Here is a 22,646-nt window from a genome sequence, read left to right as displayed (position 1 = left end):
ATCCCTATCTAAATGTCTTTACACAGTCACACGGCCCAGCCCGCACTCCTCCTGACCAACCAAGCAAGACCTGGTAGGTAAAAATCTTTAAATTTGAGGGACTCATTTGAAGGTTAAGGTTAATGTGAGGGTTACAATTAGCAGTTTGTTAGCGCCGCTCTCCGGAACATTTATGAAATCCAATGTAATGTGCTGTGAGGTGACAGAAAGTCGATTGTGTGTGCATGTGTGTGTATGCACCTGCTTAATGCCACCTACCCCCAAAGGGAATTCATCCTAGAACACAGGAAAGAAGATTAAGATATCCTCCGTCTTTACCTTGTTCTCCCATCGCCTCATTAGCCAATCGGATCTCTTGGCCTCAACCTGCCACCCTCCTTACGTCGACTGTTCCCTCGAGCACATTTTGTTCACAGCCTTTTTTGCCTCCACGTGGTGCCGACAGCGCTTCTGTCATCCACATCTGAGGATTTGACTTCTTATTAGCATTCTAGATGTAGACGCATTTCAGCTCGCACGCATTTTGTTTATTGGTTTTGGATATGACCCAAATCTCATTGAACTCGCCGGGGACATGATCAGCCAAAGTCAAGTATTAATTTATCTAAATATGATAAAGGAGTAATCTGTTTTGTAAATTTACTTTCGGTGTATTTTTCTGCCAAGGCCAATGTAATGCTTCTTCTGCTGCTTAGATTACATTCTTAGAGTCTTACTTTATGCACTCAATAACCACTTTTTCATCAAGTTATGTTTTTGGGTAGTAATGGAGCAACTCATGTTACGATTTTATCCTGATATTTTACTCATGATATCGACATTGATATCGATAAAGATAAAAATCACATTACAGCAAATAGCTCATTCACTGCCCTAGATGTGTATATTGGTTAACTAGAATCCAACCGTTTGCTGCCACCGACATATACTCTATATATGTCAAATTTGTTGATAGATAGATAGATTGATTGATTGATTGATTGATTTTGATAGATTTCCCATGGTACACCTGATGGTCTCTCATTGGCCCAAAGAATGCATATTGCTATCCTGATTTGGCATATTTCCAACTTCACGCCAGTCTAAAGCTTTGTTTAAATTGGTTGTGATGGTTTGGCGTAATGCTAACATAACCTCCTTGCCAAAGATATTCTGCTTTCAGTGAAAATACTGTGCCCTTGTCCTGCAATGTCCCATGTTGTGATGGCAAGTCAGTCCTTTTTAGCACTATTTGTTGTGGAAGTTTGATGACCAACAATGAAATAATTATATGCCGAGTGGTTGTTCACACTTAGTTAGAGGCTCGTGTTGACGCTCGCCTAATCGCCTGCCAAATGTCTCCACTGACCGTCACGGACGTTTATTGCTATTATGCCAAAAAGCACAGCAGACCCTCCTCCATTCAAGAAGATAAAGATTGAGGCACGTCCCAACAGAAACCAATACAAGCAAAGAGCATCTTTGGAGGAGACATGTTTCCCAGGCAGATATGATTACCTCGGGCGCCACTTCACCCCTGATTCCATCAACAGGCAAGTCAGTTTTGCTTAATTTCATTGGAGACGACACCGACAGACACCCAGGTAGAAGCTGGATTGGAGGGAGCGCTTGTTAGGTAATAATGGATGCGTGTAATTGGTGAAGTGCTGATCGCTTCACCCTCCAAAAAAAGGATTCCATCAGAGGAGAATTTTCTGTTCCATTAATCTGTGTTCAGAAATAATAGGTTAGCCATCTGTAGAGAGAGAGAGAGAGGGCTGTCGATGTCATTGACTGCACCATCCACTGCTTGTAGAAGGTTTTAAATTTCGCTTATAAATGATCTTTTCTTAGTTCTGTCTGCATTACACAAATTCTGTGTTTGCCAACCTACGATTTGTTTTGCATTAGAAAAAAATCTCACGACACACCATCAAACAAAAATGTCACAAAAAGCATATATATTGAGATAATTATAATCTCGTCTCAATTTATTCACAAATGTACTTACTTGGTGTGAAATCTGGACCTGTTTAATGACTCACCAAGCTAATATACTCACAGGAAGGTACAGAAAGAAGTGGATACACGGGTTAAATGTAACTTCTGCCATCTACTTGAAGAGTATTTAATTGTTCTGCCTGTCGCTATAGGTCGCTGGCATAGGTAGATGAACAAAGATACATTATTTGTGTTAAATAAATAATAAGCTGGCATGGTGGACGACAGGTTAGCACATCTGCCTCACAGTTCTGGGGACCGGGGTTCAAATCACGGCCCCGCCTGTGTGGGGTTTGCATGTTCTCCCCGTGCCTGGGTGGGTTTTCTGGTAGGTTGATTAATGACTCAGAATTGCCTGTAAGTGTGAAAGTGAGTGCGAATGGTTGTTTGTTTCTATGCCCTGCGATTGGCTGGTGACCAGTTCAGGTTGTACCTGGATGGGTGGATGGATAAATAATAATTTTCTAGCCAGTTAAGGTACATTTGATCATTTTCCACAGCAAACTCGACGATCTCTCACGGCACACTAATGTAAAAAAATTAATGTTTGTGTATTTTTATCACTGATTTTCTTATTTTAGGACCTGGGATCGAAACCTGCTCCAAAAAGGCATTTAAAACACTGAGCCCTGTATTACCTACCCATCATGGAAGACTTCTGAGGTGTGTGACTCTGTTTACTCTATACTAACTAACTATAACTAACGTCTTATTATTTGAGTTACCAGAAGTGTGCAACATTTAGTGTTTTACCAAAGTTGGTCACTTTCTAAGATATTAACAGGAGTATATTTGACCTGAAGTGGGAGGTTGCAATTGTGAAAAAAAAAAAAAAAACTTTTCGTCATATTTGTTCAAGCTGTCTGTGTGACCTGACAGTAGTACATGGATACAAAGATTTGCAAAAAAGAATTAATAAAAAATCAGTCCCTGCCTCCATCTTGTGACTCTAATTTGCAAGAAACCACCACAACCGAGGAAAAATAAACAAGAAAAAATTGTAGCATGACTTTTGTTCATTTTATATAAATAAGGGATTTTCAAAAATGAAGAATCGTTGTCATAGCTGTTAAAAGTGGGGAAAAAATTGCAACTTTCGTACAGATTTTTCGCCAAGGTGAAAAGAAGAAATCAATTTAGCAAGAAACATGAAGTACACACACTTAATTTGGTCTTGTGGGTCACATAATGTGATATAGTGTCTTAAAAGTGTAAAAATAAAATCAAATAAGGCTCAATACTATCGGGGGCACACATATTTCTCTTGCACCCCGCATTTTGCTACTGCTCAAGGACACATCTTTCAGTTCATTTTTCAGAGACCATTCATCCAAGATAAGACAAATGAAAAGTTTAAGTCTACCCACCCACAAAGTGAAGTCAGTGACAGTTGTTGTTTTTTTGGCAAAGGCAAAGCTCTTATCAAGTCCGATCAGCTGCTGGTTCCACATGATTAATGCTGAAATGACATATATCATTGTCAGACAGCACATGTTCACACTGACTGGCATACTGATGACAGCACATACAAACACACGTTCATGCACGCTGGCGCTTTCTTATCTCACTTGCTGACACCATTTTGCTCTCTAACAATCTTGCTAATTATAATTGTTAATTAATTCTCTGCCAATGTCCTCATCAAGAGACTAATAACCTACATTTCCATTAATTAGACCTTCAGCCCTTCGCTCACTCTCGCAGTCTTTCTGTCCCACTCCAATGCGGACCTTTGTCCCTGCCTGTCTGCCTGAATCCCTGCCCTTAGCCCTGCCCTCATTCCCGCCCTCATCCCTGGCTAAGGCTTGTTCCTCCCAGGTTGAGCCATAGTCACACCCAGTGTAATTAATTGTGACGAGGTGACTTGGTTGAGCAAAGTACACAGTCTAGTCTATTGCCTGCTCACTCTGGCAAAACCTGATACTATCTGTTGTGCTGAGGCGGTACCACTTGGTGACATAAACCAGTGGTTCTCAATTTTTTTATTTATTTATTTATTTTTATTTATTTTATTTTTTTTAGCATATACCAATATAAGGGGACCAGCTTGCCAATAAAACAAACATCAAAAACCAATTACTTCTCTGTACCTTAGCTTTGGGTAATTTAAAGCTCTCATATATTTGTGAGGTATCATCACATGCCTTCATGAATAAAGTTGGGCTTTTTTCTTTACTTTTTTAGGAACAAAAGGCATATAAGTAAATTTTTTGACAAGAACAAAAAGCATTTTTTTTGGTGAGAATATGGTCTAATTTTTACAGAACATAGGCATCACTTCCAGAATAAAAGGTGTAATGTTACAACAGCAAATTTGGATTTTTGAAATTCACTTATTACAATAGCCGCACATCTGCCTCACAGTTCTGGGGACCAGGTTTCAAATCCCGGCCCCGCCTGTGTGGAGTTTGCATGTTCTCCCCGTGCTTGGGTGGGTTTTCTCCGGGCACTCCGGTTTCCTCCCACATCCCAAAAACATGCATGGTAGGTTGATTGAGGACTCAAAATTGCCCGTAGGTGTGAGTGTGAGTGTGAATGGTTGTTTTTTTCTATGTGCCCTGTGATTGGCTAGCGACTGGTTCAGGGTGTACCCCGCCTCCCGCCCGAAGATAGCTGGGATAGGCTCCAGCAGCCCGCGACCCTACTGAGGATAAGCGGTAAAGAAAATGGATGGGTGGACTTGTTACAATATAACTTTTTTTCCTCACTACGTTGACTTTGAATATCATATATTATGACGTTATCTTTAAAAAAAATCTAACTTTTTTCTTGAAAGACTTTTTCTCCCGATGAAATATGTCTCTGTTAATGTAAAGATTTTTTCTTCTTGGAAAAAAAAAAATCCAACATATTTATTCTCTATTCATTACAAGTTTTGTTTTCTTTTTTTTCTACATATGAATTTGTTATCAGAGCATCACAACTTTTTTCTCAAAAATGCCACCTTTGTAATTCTTATGGCACTTGGTAATGTTTTGTTGCCCCAACGCAGACACAGAGTGGAGAAGGAGTAACTCAGTCTTTACCCTTGCCACATCATTCTAAAGGCCTCTTTATACGCCCACGTTCGCGCGGCCGACAGTGCCCGCTATTGCATCACGTGACCGACGCATAGGGGGCCGCACGGCCCTATGCGGCACTTAACGTGCACACGGCACAAATTGTCGCCGCACTCAGAATGCCGCGGAGATCATCTCTCGTGATTGGTCCGTTTTAGTCACATGCTGTGATGACGTACTCAGCTTTCCCCTTGGTTCCAAATACCACCTACGCCGCCGCCTTCTTGATCGATTTTCCAGTATAATTAAACATATCATCTGGTCATCTAGGTCCATTTGTTCTAGCAGACACTGTTCCACGGTCACCATTGTTGTTGCTTTGTTCCTTGTTCCGGAAAAGAAAGGAAAAACGGCTACCGGAAATGGCCATAAAATGCAGAGAAAACTCCACCCTTTGGTGTCCTAGCCAATACCAGCCGTAGCGACAACCCCGAATTGGAGGAGAACTGCTGGACATTTTCAAAACAGCGTGCGTGGGTTGCACTCGAATATAAAGGCAAACTGCGCGCGGGCTAGCCGCAGTGACGTCAGCGCGGTCGCCGCCCGTACAAGTATAAAGAAGCCTTAACCGTTGAGTACACTGCTAAAAATTAAGAAATGACAACAATACATGTATTACACACTAATAGATTCATTTCAGTACAGTCTTACATAATTGTAGGTCTCACATACAGTATGTGATTTTCTTCATACTGGCTAATGACTGATTCAACTGTTGTGTTTGGGGGGATAGCTCCTGTTGGATTAAATCAGGGGATGATGAAGTCGGACAAGGCTGTGTTACTACTAAAAGAGAAAACAGCAGTAGTCAAATTAAGTATAGTCTGTCTTTAGGGAAGATAATGAGGCATGACATACAGTACGTATGTTTAAAAGAGAGGCTCTCAAAGTATTCTTTGAACAACCACTGTGTAAGTTGCTTTTGATGTATGATTGCTGTTCCTTCTTGTAATAATATGAAATCATATTTAAGTCCATGTAAAGTGAAAATAAATGTCTTCAAAATGAACAAGTATAAATCTCTCGCCGCTCTCAAACGCTTTGGGGATGTTCGCTGATTGGGCTGAAACCACGCCGCAATCAACGATCAACTGTCAATCGAATAAATCTTCTACAACCTAAGAAAAATGGATGCTACTTCGTCTTGCATCTTTCTTATGCCTAGACATAAATACATGATTGAGCTGCAAAAATATATTTGCTTAAAGTTTCTGGTGACTGCAATGTATCCCACCAGGTCATCGAGGGGCTTTTCCATGATGTAACAATGAGGCGATTTAAAGCAGCCACGTTAGTTGACTATAAGATGATGTATTTTTGGGGTGTAGGCGTAGCTAAATACCTTACTGCCTGTCATAATTGCGCCGGAATACCAGCTAATGCGAACAAAGATGCTTATACAGTATAGTGGAGGAGGAGCGACTCAAACCAGGGCCTAAGTGCGTCACTGGGCCACGTTTTAGCCACACCCATAAAAGCAGGAAAACTAAATTGGTGAAAAAACAGCTAAACACTATTGGCTGTATTTTCATGAACGCCGTAAACCCTGTGCGGCGGACAGCGCTACTACCAGAAGCGGGTTAGACTGTTATTGGTAGTTTCACAAACAAGCTCAGGCCTGCGGATCTGAGAGTGGGCGGGCTGTGCCACTGTGCGCGTGTTTACAGCCGACTTCAGTCGCCGCCAATCAAAGCGGATCCTCTCATTACCTTTTATTGTGGCTGACTGACTGTCTCGACTGAGACATGGCGCCATTCTCTGTGCGGAAGAGGACACTGCGTAATCACAGCGATCCGTGCGTGAGTTTATGTCACTGCTCTGGCCATAATGTGTGCCAACAGACAATGTGAGCAGGTACCTTCATCAAATACAGAATGAGCTGGTGATAACCACTGGGGTCCTAAATGTGTCCGCGAAGCTCAATTTATGCCTGCGCGCCGATCAAATTCACCAAAATCGCATTAGACGAGCAGTCAAGGTTGCGTCAAAAGTTAGACATGCTCTGAGCAGGCATAAATTTAGATCGACCTTCTGCCACCAAATTGTCCGTCCACCTGGCACATCCCCAAGGTCACACCCTCGCTGCGCCAGAACGCCCAACTTGTCGCAGACCGGTCCGCCAAATTGGCAAACGCGCAGTGAGCCTTGCTTTTGCACGAAAATTAGGATATGCCAGCATTTGCGACGTCTACGAATAAAGGCCCTATATCCACAGTTGAGTATGTTTTCAGCAGTTATCTTCAAATGTAATAATGTATTTAAAAACAAATTTCTGAATTCACGTTAGAGGGTCTTTAATCTTATCAATGTCTTTGATGAATTATTTAATTTTAACTCTAACATGCATTATCTGCAGTGTGGTTGTACTATTTGGAAACGAAAAAGCTGACCGCCATCCCCAAGCAATTAGATCCGAACTGATCTGAGACGGTGCACACTGCAGTATATCTGGAGTCAACAATGATCAACATATCACGTATGTGGATTAAGATGAAACCCAGACTGCCATTGTAGTAGAAGTCCACTCCCTACCAGGATTGCTTTCAATGCACCATGGCGAAACTTGATCTCTCAGCAAACTTTAACTGTGTGAGTGTTTGTTTGTTTTTTGAATTAATTGCAGTCTTGCAGATGTTTAACAGCCTTGCTTATTTCACGGGCCTGTTGATCCTCCACTCATCTGCTTCAAGTTTCACCAGCCGTCTTTTTGCCGCGCTTGAGTTATTTCTGTGAGTCTCCAGCACTCCAGCTCGCTGCTCTTTTCTTCCAATCTGGCTCCCCCACTCTACCCTCTCCTCCCTTCTGCCTTTCTTTTCCTTCCTCCGTCTGCCACTCCACGAAAGCGTGAGAGGCAGTTGGCAATCGGTCCGCACTGGATCATGGATGGTGGCAAAAATGGCAGCTTTTGCCTTATCCGTCCCCCTTTCTCCACCTCCCTCGGCCCCTCTTGAGAGAAGTAACCCAGATTTCAAAATGAATCGCCTCATATTCCCCTCCATCTCTCCCTCTCCTCTCTCTCTTTCTTTCTCTCTCTCTCCATCTTTTCGTCCTCCTCTTGGTAAAAACAGGACCAATCTTGGAAAGAGAGTACCACCTCTCCATCTCGTCCTCCTCCTCACCCTGCCTCTGGGTTAACGGATATTTACAACTCCTATCTTTGGTTCCAGAAAAGCTTGAATCACAGTCGCTCGCTGCTGTTTTGTCGAGAAAGCTTCCTTCTTTTTTTAATTTACGCTGGCTCATTTCCTTTCCCCTTCTGGTATTTTTTTGTGTCTCCTCTTACTTTTTTGTTATCTCTGAGGTGACTATCTACAAGGGCCTCTCTTGTGAGGTGAGGGCCGAGCAAGTGAAGGTACCCGTCGCTCAAGCCTTTCTTCAAAAATACTCACATTTTCAGGTATTGTCCTGACATATTTTGCATTATTAAACGTATGATAGCGCTGTCCCATTCGCTTTTTGCTCCATCATGCCATCACATTTCCAGACATGGCTTAGTGCTATGATCTAATTTCTCAATTTTTTTTTTTTTTTCTTCAGATCCATTGGTATAACATTTGTATTGAAGTCATCACTCTCAGGTTCCATTCTGTATTTTCAAAAGTAGCTTCCTCTCTGTCCCTGCAGACACAATGCGGACTATTTCAGTCAAAGCGTATCCTCCTAAATAAGAGTAACTGTTAATAAGGGCATGGCAGGAAGTGGGGGAGAGGATGCAAACTCTAATATTGGAGCAGGTGGTGAGGGTGTTGTTGACATGGCAACAGGAAGTAGCGTTGACATGGCGACCAGGGCGAGGGGTGGGGAGACGGAGATGTAAGGGATGCCGAGAGAGAGAGAGAGAGAGAGAGAGAGAGATAGTTGGCAGACTGGACAGGCGGTATGTGGGACAGTTGTGTTAATTGTTTAGCGACTCAAAGTCTCTTAAGAGAGCTTTGCCACTGTGTGTGAATTAACCTCTGTCTCCTTCATTATGTCCTCTCATTCCCTCCATACCTGTCACTTTACTGTTAAAAATATACAGGGAGAGTTTGTTTCCCTTTCAAATGATGGCCCATTTCAAGGAAACATGCATTTGTGCAATAAGTAGCACAAAGGATTATGCTTAGTGTACCCATGTAAAATAGCTTATTCTACTCCGCAAAGGTTGAATTGAAGCAACTGGACTCTTGTTGTTTGCTGAAGATGTTTCACCTTGAATCCAAACGGCTTTTCAGTTCTAATTTCTAAGAGTGGGGTCTCGCTATCTATGTCTCTGGTGCGTTGTTGTTGCTGTTGCTGTTATTGGGCAAGACCACCCCCAGGCAACACACCCCACCAGAGACATACATAGGAAGATGCCACACTTTATTCAAATTAGAAGTAAAGAAGAAGCCTTTTGGATTAAAGGTGAAGCGTCTTCAGGAGAGTCCACTTGCCTCAATTCAACCTTTGCTGCTTACCATGACCTGGACGACTGAGAATTTATACAGTCAGCTTATTCTACTCTTGCAAGTGACTCTTGTTTGATGTGCTTTTGTTGTATTGGATGATTAAAGTCTTAACAGTACACTACCCACAAAATGTTGGTCAATTTGGCTTTTGGGTAAAATTTCATGATGAATGTAAAATTCACTGTAACCTTTACAGGTGAACTTAATTTGCTTTAGAATGCAATTGGCTAGCGACCAGTTCAGGGTGTACCCCGCCTCTTGCCCGAAGATTGCTGGGATAGGCTCCAGCACGCCCGCAACCCTAGTGAGGATAAGCGGAACGGAAGATGAATGAATAAATGCACAACTGTTCAATATTTCAGTACTTTCTGATGAACGTGCTGTTCTCTAACAAGGAGCTGAATGGAAGATTTCACAACATGTCCACGTCTATGCCTTTCTCTTCAAGTCTCTCTTCACCATTACCACATTACTTGTACATTTTCATCGCTCAATGAATCTCGGTACTTGTGTTTTTATGTCCAAATTAATATTTTGTCATTGTGGCTGTTTGTTCTCGTAATAGAGTGGCTCCAACTACCGGAGACAAATTCCTTGTGTGTTTTACATACTTGGCCAATACTGTAAATATGTTTCTGATTCTCTGTGTATCTCTGTTGTAAACTGCTCATGACATTCTTTGACACTCAGTGGCCACTGAGAACATTCCATACGAAGTCTCACAAGGGCGAGGTACTGATGATCAGTTGTTAGGTATCGTCTTTGTCTCGTGATGTAAATATGTGAATAGCAAACTGAAAATGACTGTTCTAATTGCAATTCTAATGGACTCTATGCACTCTGCCCTTTCGCTTTTGACATGAATTGACATGTTAGCTTCCCATCAGCATGTAAATGCATAGTGACAACATGGAAAGCGTGGTAAAACTCAAAACTGAGTTGACACTGAACATCGCGGCACACCGTGGTTTTATAATAGCGGTAATTATAATCTCCTTTGTTCATCTAGGTAAGGCAATTGAGACCATTTTATCATTTACAATGCCGACCTAGAGGCAATTTAGGGTTCAGTGTCTTGCCCAAGGACCGTTCAACAGCAGACAGTTGGAGCCGGGATCGGAAACCACCGACCCTTTGGTCAGTGGACGACCCTTGTCTTTGAAAAGTAAAAACCTTTGATGCCATGCTAACCTCAAAAGGTACTTCCACCAAACTACTGATATTACCTACACTACTACACTACCACACCTTGGACGACAGAAGTTATTTTTCAGTCAGATGGCATCCCAGTAGCTTATAACATATTGAGAGTGAAAACTGTTACACCATTGGACCTTTCCGCCGGAAATGCTTAATGCCTTGCTGTGCATAAGGTCCATTGAACCAAGATGTATTGGTCTATTCCAAATGTGAATTTTGCCGTTCTGCTCTTTGTTAGACAGCAGTTATTTGAAAAGTAATGAAACGTGTGCATTCAAACATTTAGAGAATTTAAAATCAAGTTCACCTGTAAATGTTCTAGTGGATTTTAGGTAGATCCTGAAATTTCCCTCAAAAGCCTAATATCCCTAACTTTTTGTATCAAAAGAAAAAAGGAAGAATCTTACATTGTATTATTTTTAACAAACGGTAAGGAGCCTCAGTCGTGTGCAGAAGAATCATATTCACAGCGACAACAACCTGGCACCTCGTCTGCAGGCTGGTCACACACCGCTGTGCGATGACATTCCACTCCTCAATCAGGACTCATCACAAGTCAGCCAACGTGGCCGTGTGGCTCACTCCAGCACAAACAGCATGACCAAGTGTTCATTGGTTTTAGGTCAGGACTGCTGGCAGGCCATTCCATGCTTTGTACTCCAAATTGTGAAGGTAGTATCTGATAAACACTTCTCTGCAGAGGTGAGCGTTGTCATCTTGGAGGACGGAGTTCGGTCCCAGACTGAGGAGATATGAGAGTGCCTTCAATGTTGGCAAGCCTCAATTTTCCAGCGACGTAGATGCCGTCCCACATTATCACACCGCCCCCACCAAAAGGTGTTACACTATCGGTGCTGGCGTAGCAAGGATTTGGCACATTTTACAATGGCTAGTGCAAATACTCAGCTTCTCATTCTACAAATGCATTTTTCTTCCAAATGGGGGAACTAAACACGCATTCCAAAGGTATGAAATTTGACTATCATTTTCAAACTTTTAGTTAGTGTTTATTTGGTGTCAAGGGAGAATTGTTAACCCTAGTAGACACGAGGAGTACACTTTGAGAATAATGAGAGGTAAAATGTAATTAAAACTACATACAAAAATACAACCTAATGGCTTCTCTAAGAAATATCTGTCTATTTCTCCTTATGCGTGGTCACATATGCACACAAGAAAAGGCAGTTATCTGCCTCATGCAGCTGATTTCACACTTGGGTAACAATACTGTTCTCTGTTTCACCTCTACTAAATCTTAGAAACAGCTCTCAGTATGATGCCTTGCCCTTCTACACCACTACTAACTGCAACCACTTTGCGCCATCAATACAAACTCGTTTCCAACGTTACCCATTACAATTTCCATCCCTTGTCCTATGTACTTCCCCCTCCTGCTTCCACTTCTCCCACATTCAAGGTCTTTTCCCTCATGTGCAACTCAATAGCATCCTCGGTGACTCTCCATCATCCATCCTCCCTCAACTCTCTCGCTTCTACTCTGCTGTATCCCTCCAGGCGTCATGTCCACCCCTGTTTCCCCTTCCCCGCTGACACTGGCCTCTCCGACATCAGTTGCCTCCCCGCTGCCCTCGCCCCTCTCCCCTCCGCCCAGGGTGCCCGTGTTCCAGAGGAAGGGCGCCCTCAAACACAAGAGGATCGTCGAAGTGAAAGATCACCAGTTCACGGCGCGCTTCTTCAAGCAGCCCACCTTCTGTAGCCACTGCACCGACTTCATCTGGTAGTGCACACGCACACACACACACTACACAAGCATGCATGGATTTGTAGAGAAACCACCCCAGTAGTTCTTAAGCCGCCTCCTCAGGCAACCCACTGCCGCATCTGACTTTCACTGCACTTCTTTTTTTCTTTTTTTTTTTTCTTTTTTTAACTTCCTCTCTCTCTCTCTCTTTCTCTCTCTCTCTCTCTCTCTCTCTCTCTCTCTCTCCTTGAGGCAGCAGAAATAGCCCACATCAGCTAGCACACTGACCCTTTCCGATCACATAAGCTCACCTCCACGCTGGAGCCTACACGATACAACACATTCTGTTCAAAGCAGACTCACGAGACACTTCATTAGGTGCACATGCACAGTCTGATGAGATCCAATGCTCGAGCTGCTTTTACAAGGAATACAATCAAAACTGAGCATTAATGTCTTTGTGTTGGCTCTCAGCCCAGGGGTGCAAATGTTTTTAGCCATGACTGTATATAAAAAAAAAAGTCATGGCTAAAAGAAATCTTGGCACCCCAGGGTTTTCCTGGAAGGCAAGGGAGGAAACCAATAACCCAAACTCATAGTAAGTAACTGGAGTCAAAATGGAGACCACACACCTCAAGGCGGTACACAATTTGAAAAAGTTACTTCAGTAAAAAAAAAAAAATAAATAAATAAAAAAGGAATGCATGAATAAAGTTTCCCTATAGTTTGATCATTGTCCGAAGTGTAAAATCAAAATATTACCATCAACATATCCCATATCAAATAATAAAAAAAAAAAAATAATAATAATAATAAATGTTAACATACAATTTGTTCGTGTAGAAAGGCGATTATTTTTTAATTTACATTTTGTATAAATTTTATTTTTGTATAATGCACTAACCCCTTGCAGCCCAAATCTGCTTTGAAAATCTAAATACACAGTTTTTTAAAAATGTATTTATTTATTTATTTGTATTGATGTCACCGGAGCTCTTTGCCAATATTTTTCACACACTGAGTGTAAATGTGCAAATATCAAATCTTAGAACGAGAGTAAATGCACTCTGAAGCAGCAACATTTTTCGAGCTGCAGAAAAGATCGGGCTTTTACTTGTGAGCCATGCGAAAAATTTGTGTTAAGCGTGTGCTGTGCGACATTATCGACATATGGCGAGGTTGTGTGATGGAGGAGGCTTGGCGCATATTCCAGCAGCCTCTGGGTAGTTTTCAGGACATTCCTCCAGTTGGCTGCCATCTTGGCTGCACTATCACAGCTCCTTTCCTCACACTGCGGAGGACGTTTGAGTCTCAGTGTAGAGTTTTTGTTTCATTACAAAAAGAAAATTCAACAGGGAAGTATAACAATAATGTTTGGTAGCCCTTTATTAGCCAAGCAAAATTGGGACTTTAAGTGCTTACCTTTGTTCAAAATGGACCCCGCATGCCTAAATATAACTGTGAGTTGGAATAATTTACTCATTCTCTACTCCCAAATCACTATACAGTAGAACCTCATTTTTTGTTATGAATCCATTTCAACAAGTCCGACTAAAACCGAATTGTACGAAAACTGAATATTTTGCATAGGAAGTAATGTGAATCCAATTAATCTGACACCTCAAAAATACATTTTATAGAAAAAAACTATTAGCATGCTTAAAACTATCTAAACTTTTTGATTTGTTACAGTAAAGAAAAACATAATGGTGATAATACATATGATATTTTGTCATTGTAGTCAGACATAACAATTTCAATAAAGACCAAGCAGAAAAAAAATATGTAAAGCTACTAAAACAATGTATTTATAATAAAATTTAAAAAAAGAATATAAACCGGGCAAATATAGCAAAGACATTATCAATTATTTTGTTGGTTTTTTTCCACGATTTTTCCATGATTTAAATCAGCCCCAAATGTGTCTATATAATAAAGCGTCTCAGACACTCTGGTCGAAATGAACAAAGGATACAGAATTTTTCCCCCCAGCATTCTTAATTTCATAACATTGCTAATATAGTTTAAAAGAAAAGTCCAGTACTGGCTGATGTAACTTAAACTATTTTAGCAATGGGACTGCTTCTTTAACAAATCTTTAGGGAAACCCATCTGCACACATTAATACATTTATTAGTGAACATAATGTATTCTATTTAATTGTTTAATGTTCTTGTCATTTTAAATTATAAATACTGATTCTGAACTACTCCAAATGATGAACACGGCAGAGTTGTGTGCTGTTATATTGTATTTTCGTCCAGTATTTCGATGGTGTGGTTTCTATAATTGCGTTGACATGACAGCGGTCGTTTGAAGAGGTGGCGGGGTGCGCCACTGCCAAAAGTATAGGACAGTGGCCACCAGATGAGATATGTAATCTGAACTCTATAACAAGAGCTGTGTCTATTATCTATTAAATGTACAATGTCAGAGAAGTATACATATAACAATTGTTGTTGTTGGTGTTAGATGGATGGATGGATGGATGGATGGATGGATGGATGGATGATGGGCGGAGAGCACGATTACATTAAACATTCCATCCAACTGAGCCGATGAAGATTAATTGCTGCGTCATAGCTGGTTCTCTCATGCTCTCTGCTGGTCAAAAGCAGAATAGTCCTCACATGCCTTTCTGTATCCATCCACGCATGCATGCACTTCATGCAGCATCACGTTACCCCCCACCCCCACCCCCCGCCCCTCCTTGCACCCTCACCTTCGAGCGATTATGGCCACCTTCGAGCGATTATGGCCACCTTCGAGCGATTATGGCCACCCAGGCCAAATGCTGAGTGGAGTCTTTAGTCAATCAATGGCTTTAATTATTCCATTAAAGCACTAAGAAGACTCTGGAAAGAAGCCAACACTGCTATTCAGGCATACCTGTGCTTTGTCTCCATGTGACATTGCAGAAGAAAGACACATTAAATGTCTTGCAGCTGGTTCGGGCCACCTATGTATGTTCTTTTAATTAGTGGGGAAGATTGTGTTTGCGCCTAAATGGTTTTGCTGTCCTAATCTGTGCGCCTCTCTCACACTCACTCACTCACTCACAGGGGCATCGGCAAACAAGGATTCCAATGTCAAGGTACACACGAATCAATATTTAGCTATTCATCTGCTGAGATGATGTTGCTGACTTGAGTCTCTCTCTTTCTCTCTCTCTCTCTCTCTCTCTCTCTCTCTCTCTCTCTGTCTCTTTATCTATCTCTCTCTCTCTTTCCTTTACAGTTTGCAGTTTTGTGGTGCACAAAAGATGCCACGAGTTTGTGACCTTCACCTGCCCTGGATCGGTGACTGCCCCCAGACCAGACGTGAGATGCCTTCCAATCATAGCGCACGAGTCATCGTATTCACACGCTTGCATGACACACTGGCTCACTCACTCATTAATCCAGACGCATCCTTGTGACGTCCGATCTACCACCAGGAAGAAGTGGGCATATGGGGAGGAGAGTGTCAGGGGGCTGATAAGACTTTGAAGGCAGAAGAAAAACAAACTCCTTTGTCATCCTCTTGGTTGCTTTTTTTAAGCTTTGAGGAACAATTTGTCTTCATACATTGTTTTTTTTTGTTGTTGTTGGTGGTGCGCCGTCCAAATAAACTGCATCATGAATGGGGTCATGGGGAGTGTGTGCATGTGTGTGCGTGTGTCTTTGTGTGTGTGTGAGAGTGAGAAATGATAACAGAGTGAAAGGTGCACGCACAGCAGGATGGAGGATTTTAAACTATATACGGGAGGAGAGGAAGGTGAAAAGAATGAGGGCGCTGATGATGACAGATAAAAATGAATCATCCCTTTCTGCACCACACGCACACACATTCCTAGATCACATTTTCACGTCTGTCCTTATCTCATCTGGTTTATTCATGAGCATTCTAATCCTAATGTCCGCATCCTGCATATATGCATGTCAACACGAGTCTTAGCTGTCATCATACGTTTGGAGACGGCCATGTTTTTGTTACCTTTCAGGACCTGAGAAGTTGCCACACGTTTAAGATCCACACCTACGCCAGCCCCACCTTCTGCGACCACTGTGGCTCGTTGCTCTACGGCCTCATACATCAGGGCATGAAATGTGCCTGTAGGTACAACTTCCTCTTTGTGAGTCTATGAGGATGTGAACAGTCATAGATTATCATTGTTATCCTCATTTTAAACCTCAAATGCAAAAAAAAAAAATGTTTAATTAAAAAAAAGAGGTGGTGTACTGAATAGTTTATATACAGTACCGTAAAAAAGTATTGACCCCCTTCTCAAATTCTATGTTTTTGCATAGTTTTCCCACTTTAATGTTCAAGATCATCAAACAAATGTAAATATCAGCCAACTATAACCCAAATTAACTTAAAATGCTGTTTTTAAATGATTTCATTTATTAAGTTTAAAAAAAAGAAAATGTTTCAAAGTTACCTGGCCTTGTGTGAAAAGGTAATGGCCCCCTAAACTTAATAAGTGGTTGGGCCATCCTCAGCAGCAACAACTGAAATCAAGCGTTTTTTATAACTGGTAATGAGTCTTTCACATCACTGTGGAGATATTTTGGCCCACTCGTCCTTGCAGAATTGTTTGAATTCAGCAAAAATGGAGGGTTTTCGAGCATGAACTGCCATTTTAAGGTCATGCCACTGCATTTCAGTTGGTTTGAAGTCCGGACTTTGACTACGCCACTCCAAAACCTTCATTTTGTTTATTTAAGCCTTTTCAGAAGTTGACTTGCTGGTGTGTTTTGGATCGCTATTCTGCTGCAGAACCCAATTGAGCTTCAGCTTGAGGATACAAACTGATAAAGAGCAGAATTCCTGGGTCCATCAATCACATCAAGTCTTCCAGGTCCTGAACTAGCACAGCAGCCCAAGACCATCACACTACCACCACGTTTGACTGTTGGTATATTGCTGTATTTACGCCAAATGTAACGAGATACACACCTTCCAGTAACCTTAATTAACCTCAATTAATTCATGATTTATCGGGGAGGCTTAATTACTTTTTCACACAGGGCCAAGTAATTAAACAGCACTTTAATTTCACTTGGGTTATATTTGTCTGATATTTACATTTGTTTGATGATCTTAAACATTAAAGCGGGAAAACTACGCAAAAATATAAAATATATATATTTTCACGGCGCAGTAAACCAGCAGTTTGTTCATTGACGATCGACACACAAAAACCGAAGAAAGGTTTTTAATGTGTTATTGGTCAGCTGTATTGTTCAGCAAGCAGTACAGTTTGAATGACGAAATATTTTTTGCAGTCGATTATAATGTGATTAAAGTCGAGTCGAAGTCGATTATTGTACAGTACAGCAGTCCCTAACCTTTTTTGTTCCCCGGACTGATTTCACGTGAAGAAACATTTCAACGAACCGGCATGGGAACAAATAGAAACAAATGAGAAAAAATACAATTTACCATTATGCTGAAAGTAGCTGTTGTATGCTCGTCTCATCTTGTGTTCCATAGCATAACATGTTATAAGATGCGACATCACAGACAGGTTAAACAAAATTGAGCATTTCTCTTTTTCACTGTTTTTATTTCACTTGTTTTTTTTTTTATTTTTATTGTATTTGAGGATAGACTTGCTACTGCTATTTTTGGCAAAATATTTTCACATACTTAGCGTAGCATAGTACAGCCGTGCACATTGACATCAGTGTTGCGGTGTTGGTGCATGTTGTATCATACAACTTTTATGATGACCACGCTCTTGTTAGCACACTGTTGTTGTCAGTGCATTATTGGACATAAGATTTGGAGACGAAGATGGAGCTTCAGTTATGCCTAGACTATTGACTGATCGGAATAGCTGAAGCTAGCGAGGCTAACAGCTATTGCCATCCACAACCAGCAAATTTTTGCAGCGCAACTAGCACATACATACTGTATGATGTCGCTTTGTTGGCCATACATTTCACTGCTCTACAGAGCGGTATAGTCCGGCAACAACAGGAAAAAGGAGAGTGGTAAATTGTAATCTGTAAATCTGTAAGACAAGATGCCAAAAATGCCTCAAATGTCGATGCAGAGTAGTAAAGACGACTTGTCGACGAGTGGACAAATCGGTTCAACCTCTAGCAAGTGTTGGAATATACCTCTGACACATTCCTATGATAATTGTTATCTAAAAATACACAAAATTAACCTCAATTTGGCATGCACTGTCGCCTAATCAAGAAATACATACAAATGATAATAATGAAGCATACCATACAATTGTATTGTAATAGATTGCTTTATCTTGCCATTGTTTGAAAAGCTGTAGTATTAGTAGATTTGTTATTATATTATGCTTATAACATTTATTGATTTAACAACAAAACAACACACAAACAAAACATTCTACAAATATGTCCAACCTGAAAATAAAAACAAATTTGCCTGAACATACAGTGTGTCCACAAAAGCACTCCTTGACCTTATATATCTAAACCAATTCCAATATATTGATAAAAATGGAGTCCATAAATTCCATCCATCCATCCATTTTCTGAGCCGCTTATCCTCACTAGGGTCGCGGGCGCGCCGGAGCCTTCCATAAATTCCCTATCAACAATATTGAATGACATTTTCAGTCTTATGACCCTTAATACCTTAAAACACTTGATGGTTTCCTCCTATTTCAGAATCAGAATCAGAATCAGAATCATCTTTATTTGCCAAGTATGTCCAAAACACACAAGGAATTTGTCTCCGGTAGTTGGAGCCGCTCTAGTACAACAAACAGTCAATTTACAGAACACTTTGGGGACATAAAGACATTGACAAAAAACAATTGTGCAAAAAGATGCAGAGTCCTCTAGCACTTAGAGCAGTTCGAATGACTAATATTGCAATAGTCCGGTGCAATGACCATTGTGCAAAGGGCGCTGAGACTTCAAGGAGTGTATGCGGTTTAAAGTGACGAGTAGTGCGATCATCTGGGACAATGTCGGTTGTGCAATGTTACAGATACTCCTCAATCAGTGTGCAAAAGGAGCAGATGCTACTCTGGCATGAGTGGCCAGTATATGCAAATAGTGCAGCATGGCGAGACAACTACAGTGAGTGCACAAGTATTAAATAATTGGCCCCACAGAAATGTGACAACGAACTCAAGTCAAAAAATTGCCAGCTTGTTGTAATGGAATTATAGGTTAGGTGTTTAAGAAGGATGATGGAGGGATGGCCTGTTACTTCTGGTCACTGTTATTTGGACATGCTCATCAATTGGTTGTTTCCACAACTACAGTAGCTACTGATGGGGATGAGTCTGACTAACTTTTTCAGCAAGATAGTACGCTGCCACACTTGCATCTTGCTGCCAATGAGCACTTGCCAAACAGATTGATGAGCCGCGTTGGATAAAGACCATCATGTGGCCTGCAATGTCATGGGAGCTAACTGCTTGTGACGTGTTTCTTTGTAGAGCAAGTTTTATGTACCCCTACGTCCTGCAACCCTGGATGAGCTGAAAGATTTTACCAAAGTATCCCACTGAAGTAGAAAGTAACCAGAGGGGCGCACACTGAGTGTTTATAATGCTGCCCTATACTATATGAAACTGTATGAAATACATGTATCTGTAGCTACTAAGTGTGAAAGTATTAAGTGTTTTTGTGGACACCCCCTATATCTAGACATAATTTGAAAATATAGTATTAGAGATTCAGGGTCGTGGTTTATTACTTTTTGAACAACTGTATTATAAGTATTCCCACAATTCCACAGCATCAAAAATCTAAATATCTTGTGATGCAGTGACCTATGAATATGGCCATTAAATCTATTAAAATAACATTTTCAATACATTGTTGCCTTGAGATATACGACAAGCAACGGCTCGCATCTCAAGGCACTTCTCTATATTTATATACTTCAATGCATATTTACTACTTTATTGGTCTTGCACTGATGCATATATTTGTAATCCTTGTAGGTTGTGACATGAACGTCCATCGGCGATGTGAAACAAGCGTTCCCAGTCTTTGTGGCCAAGACCACACGGAGAAGCGGGGCCGTATCCACTTGACGATTCGAGGCGAGAAGGAAGACGTGTTCGTCACAGGTGAGAAGTCAACCGAGGTAAACAAAAGCACAACATTACTCAGACAGTGTTTTCTTTCTTCCTCCACTCTACTTGTTCTCATTCTCTGCAGTACGGGAGGCTCGTAACCTGATGCCCATGGATCCAAATGGCCTGTCAGACCCGTACATTAAACTTAAATTGATTCCCGACCCAAAGAGCCACAGCAAACAGAAGACCAAGACCATCCGCTCCACACTCAATCCTGTCTGGAATGAAAGTTTTACTTTGTGAGTCCACAAAGCATGAATGTGATGTGGAGAGGGAGTTTTGTGTCAGCCTACAGTGCGTACTGCATGTACCACAGTTTAATGAGCTAAGTCAAATGTTCCTTTATCAGAAAATCATTTTGTTGTTTTTATTTGTTTTTTAGATTTATGTAAAAAAACATAAACACATACTTTATAAAAACTATAAATATTTTATAATGAACTAACATTTATTGATCTTACATTTTAAAAAAACATTCTTTCATTATTATCAAGTATAACTTAATCAGATAATAATAATAATTATTATTATTATTAATTTATTAGGACAATTATTTATATTCAAATATTTCTACATAAATAGTAGCAATATATCTATATATATATAATTTTAAATTAGATTTATGTAAAAAAAGATTTAATTTGTTTAAAAAAAACACATAATGATATAATGACCTAATATTTATTTTAAATTAAATAATTTATCCATTCATTCATTATTATTTAGTCTAATTTAATCCGAAAATAATTACTTTGTTAGGACAAATATTTGCATGAAACAAATGGTTATATTTTATTTTGCAATTTCTAACAATGTTTTTTGGGGGGGGTATTTTTTTATTTAGGAAAGAAATATTACAATATACAGTATCTATCTTTTTTATTGTATATTTGGTTTTGTGTAAACTTAAATTATTTTAAATATAATTATGAAGCGGCGGCACGGTGGCCGACTGGTTAGAGCGTCAGCCTCACAGTTCTGAAGTGCGGGGTTCAATCCTCGTCCCCGCCTGTGTGGAGGTTGCATGTTCGCCCCGTGCCTGCGTGGGTTTTCTCCGGGCACTCCGGTTTCCTCCCACATCTCAAAAACATGCATTAATTGGAGACTCTAAATTGCCCGTAGGCATGACTGTGAGTGCGAATGGTTGTTTGTTCCTATGTGCCCTGCGATTGGCTGGCAACCAGTTCAGGGTGTACCCCGTCTCCTGCCTGATGACAGCTGGGATAGGCTCCAGCACTCCCGTGACCCTAGTGAGGAGAAGCGGCTCAGAAAATGGATGGATGGATATAATTATGAAGCTACATTTTCTGAAGATTTCATTAAATAAATGGTCGGGTTTTATTATATTTTTTTAGATATATTTATATATTATTTTATAAAGCAAAAACATGAAATTATGAAATTTGTTAATGTAATAAATCATTATAATTGATAAATTGTTTTGATTTGTATTTTTAAATGTAATTTTATATTTAAAAAGAATATTTTATAATGAAGATAATTATCAATTAACAATTTAGGCTTATTATTTTATTAGTTTTTCATTTAAAAAATAGTAGTTTTAAATTAACAATTTAATTGTGATTATATTTTAAATGTGTACTATAATTTTATAATCAGGAACAAATAGTTGTTTTAAATTAATAATTTAATTGTAATTTTATTTTAAATGTTTACTATAATTTTATTAGAAAGAAACAGCATTTTTTAATTACTTTTTAAAGATCCAGTAAAGTTATTTGTGTCAGTGTTTTTTTTCTTTTTTTTCTTTTTTTTAAATAATTAAATATGTTTGAAGGTAAGTGCTTCAACGTGCAAAGACTGAGAACAGTTTAGGTCTAAAATGACTGAACACCATCTCAGTTTTCAATGTGAATGACTTGTGGAGGCTGGGGGGTTTACTTCCTTGTTGATTGACTTGGTAGTTATACAGTTATATAGTGGGGGAAGTGTCCTTATTCCATGCAGTGGCCATTCGACGTAATTGCCGCTTCCTTATTCATAATAATTTGCCCAATTCTAAAAGTATAGAGTGCAACTGGCAATCAAACTATGCCTACAACTAAAAAATAAATAAATAAATAAAAATCTTCCCTCGAGTGTAATGTGTTTTGTGTAATTTGGGCTACAGTGTCTCTGCTATTGTGTGCCCCCACTTGTGGCGCGTAGCGAGGCACTGAACCGTGCCGCGCACCAACCCGCCA

At 40.3% G+C, this 22,646-nt stretch overlaps 1 protein-coding gene across 1 annotated transcript in view; it reads left to right on the top strand.

The window, feature by feature from the left end:
- The first annotated feature begins 2,496 nt into the window (after window positions 1-2,496).
- The window catches only part of prkcg (protein kinase C, gamma), a 36,483-nt gene continuing 16,333 nt past the window's right edge, over window positions 2,497-22,646 (top strand). Inside the window, exons 1-7 of the mRNA XM_061674498.1 lie at window positions 2,497-2,643; window positions 12,185-12,407; window positions 15,434-15,465; window positions 15,609-15,691; window positions 16,354-16,465; window positions 20,305-20,433; window positions 20,525-20,681. Coding sequence (XP_061530482.1) covers window positions 12,190-12,407; window positions 15,434-15,465; window positions 15,609-15,691; window positions 16,354-16,465; window positions 20,305-20,433; window positions 20,525-20,681 — 731 coding nt within the window. The 5' untranslated portion in view covers window positions 2,497-2,643; window positions 12,185-12,189. The remainder of the gene's footprint in view (window positions 2,644-12,184; window positions 12,408-15,433; window positions 15,466-15,608; window positions 15,692-16,353; window positions 16,466-20,304; window positions 20,434-20,524; window positions 20,682-22,646) is intronic.

This window comes from Phycodurus eques, chromosome 4 (assembly GCF_024500275.1).
Source record: "Phycodurus eques isolate BA_2022a chromosome 4, UOR_Pequ_1.1, whole genome shotgun sequence".
Classification (NCBI taxonomy): domain Eukaryota; kingdom Metazoa; phylum Chordata; class Actinopteri; order Syngnathiformes; family Syngnathidae; genus Phycodurus; species Phycodurus eques.
This window is presented reverse-complemented; position numbering and strand designations above follow the sequence as displayed.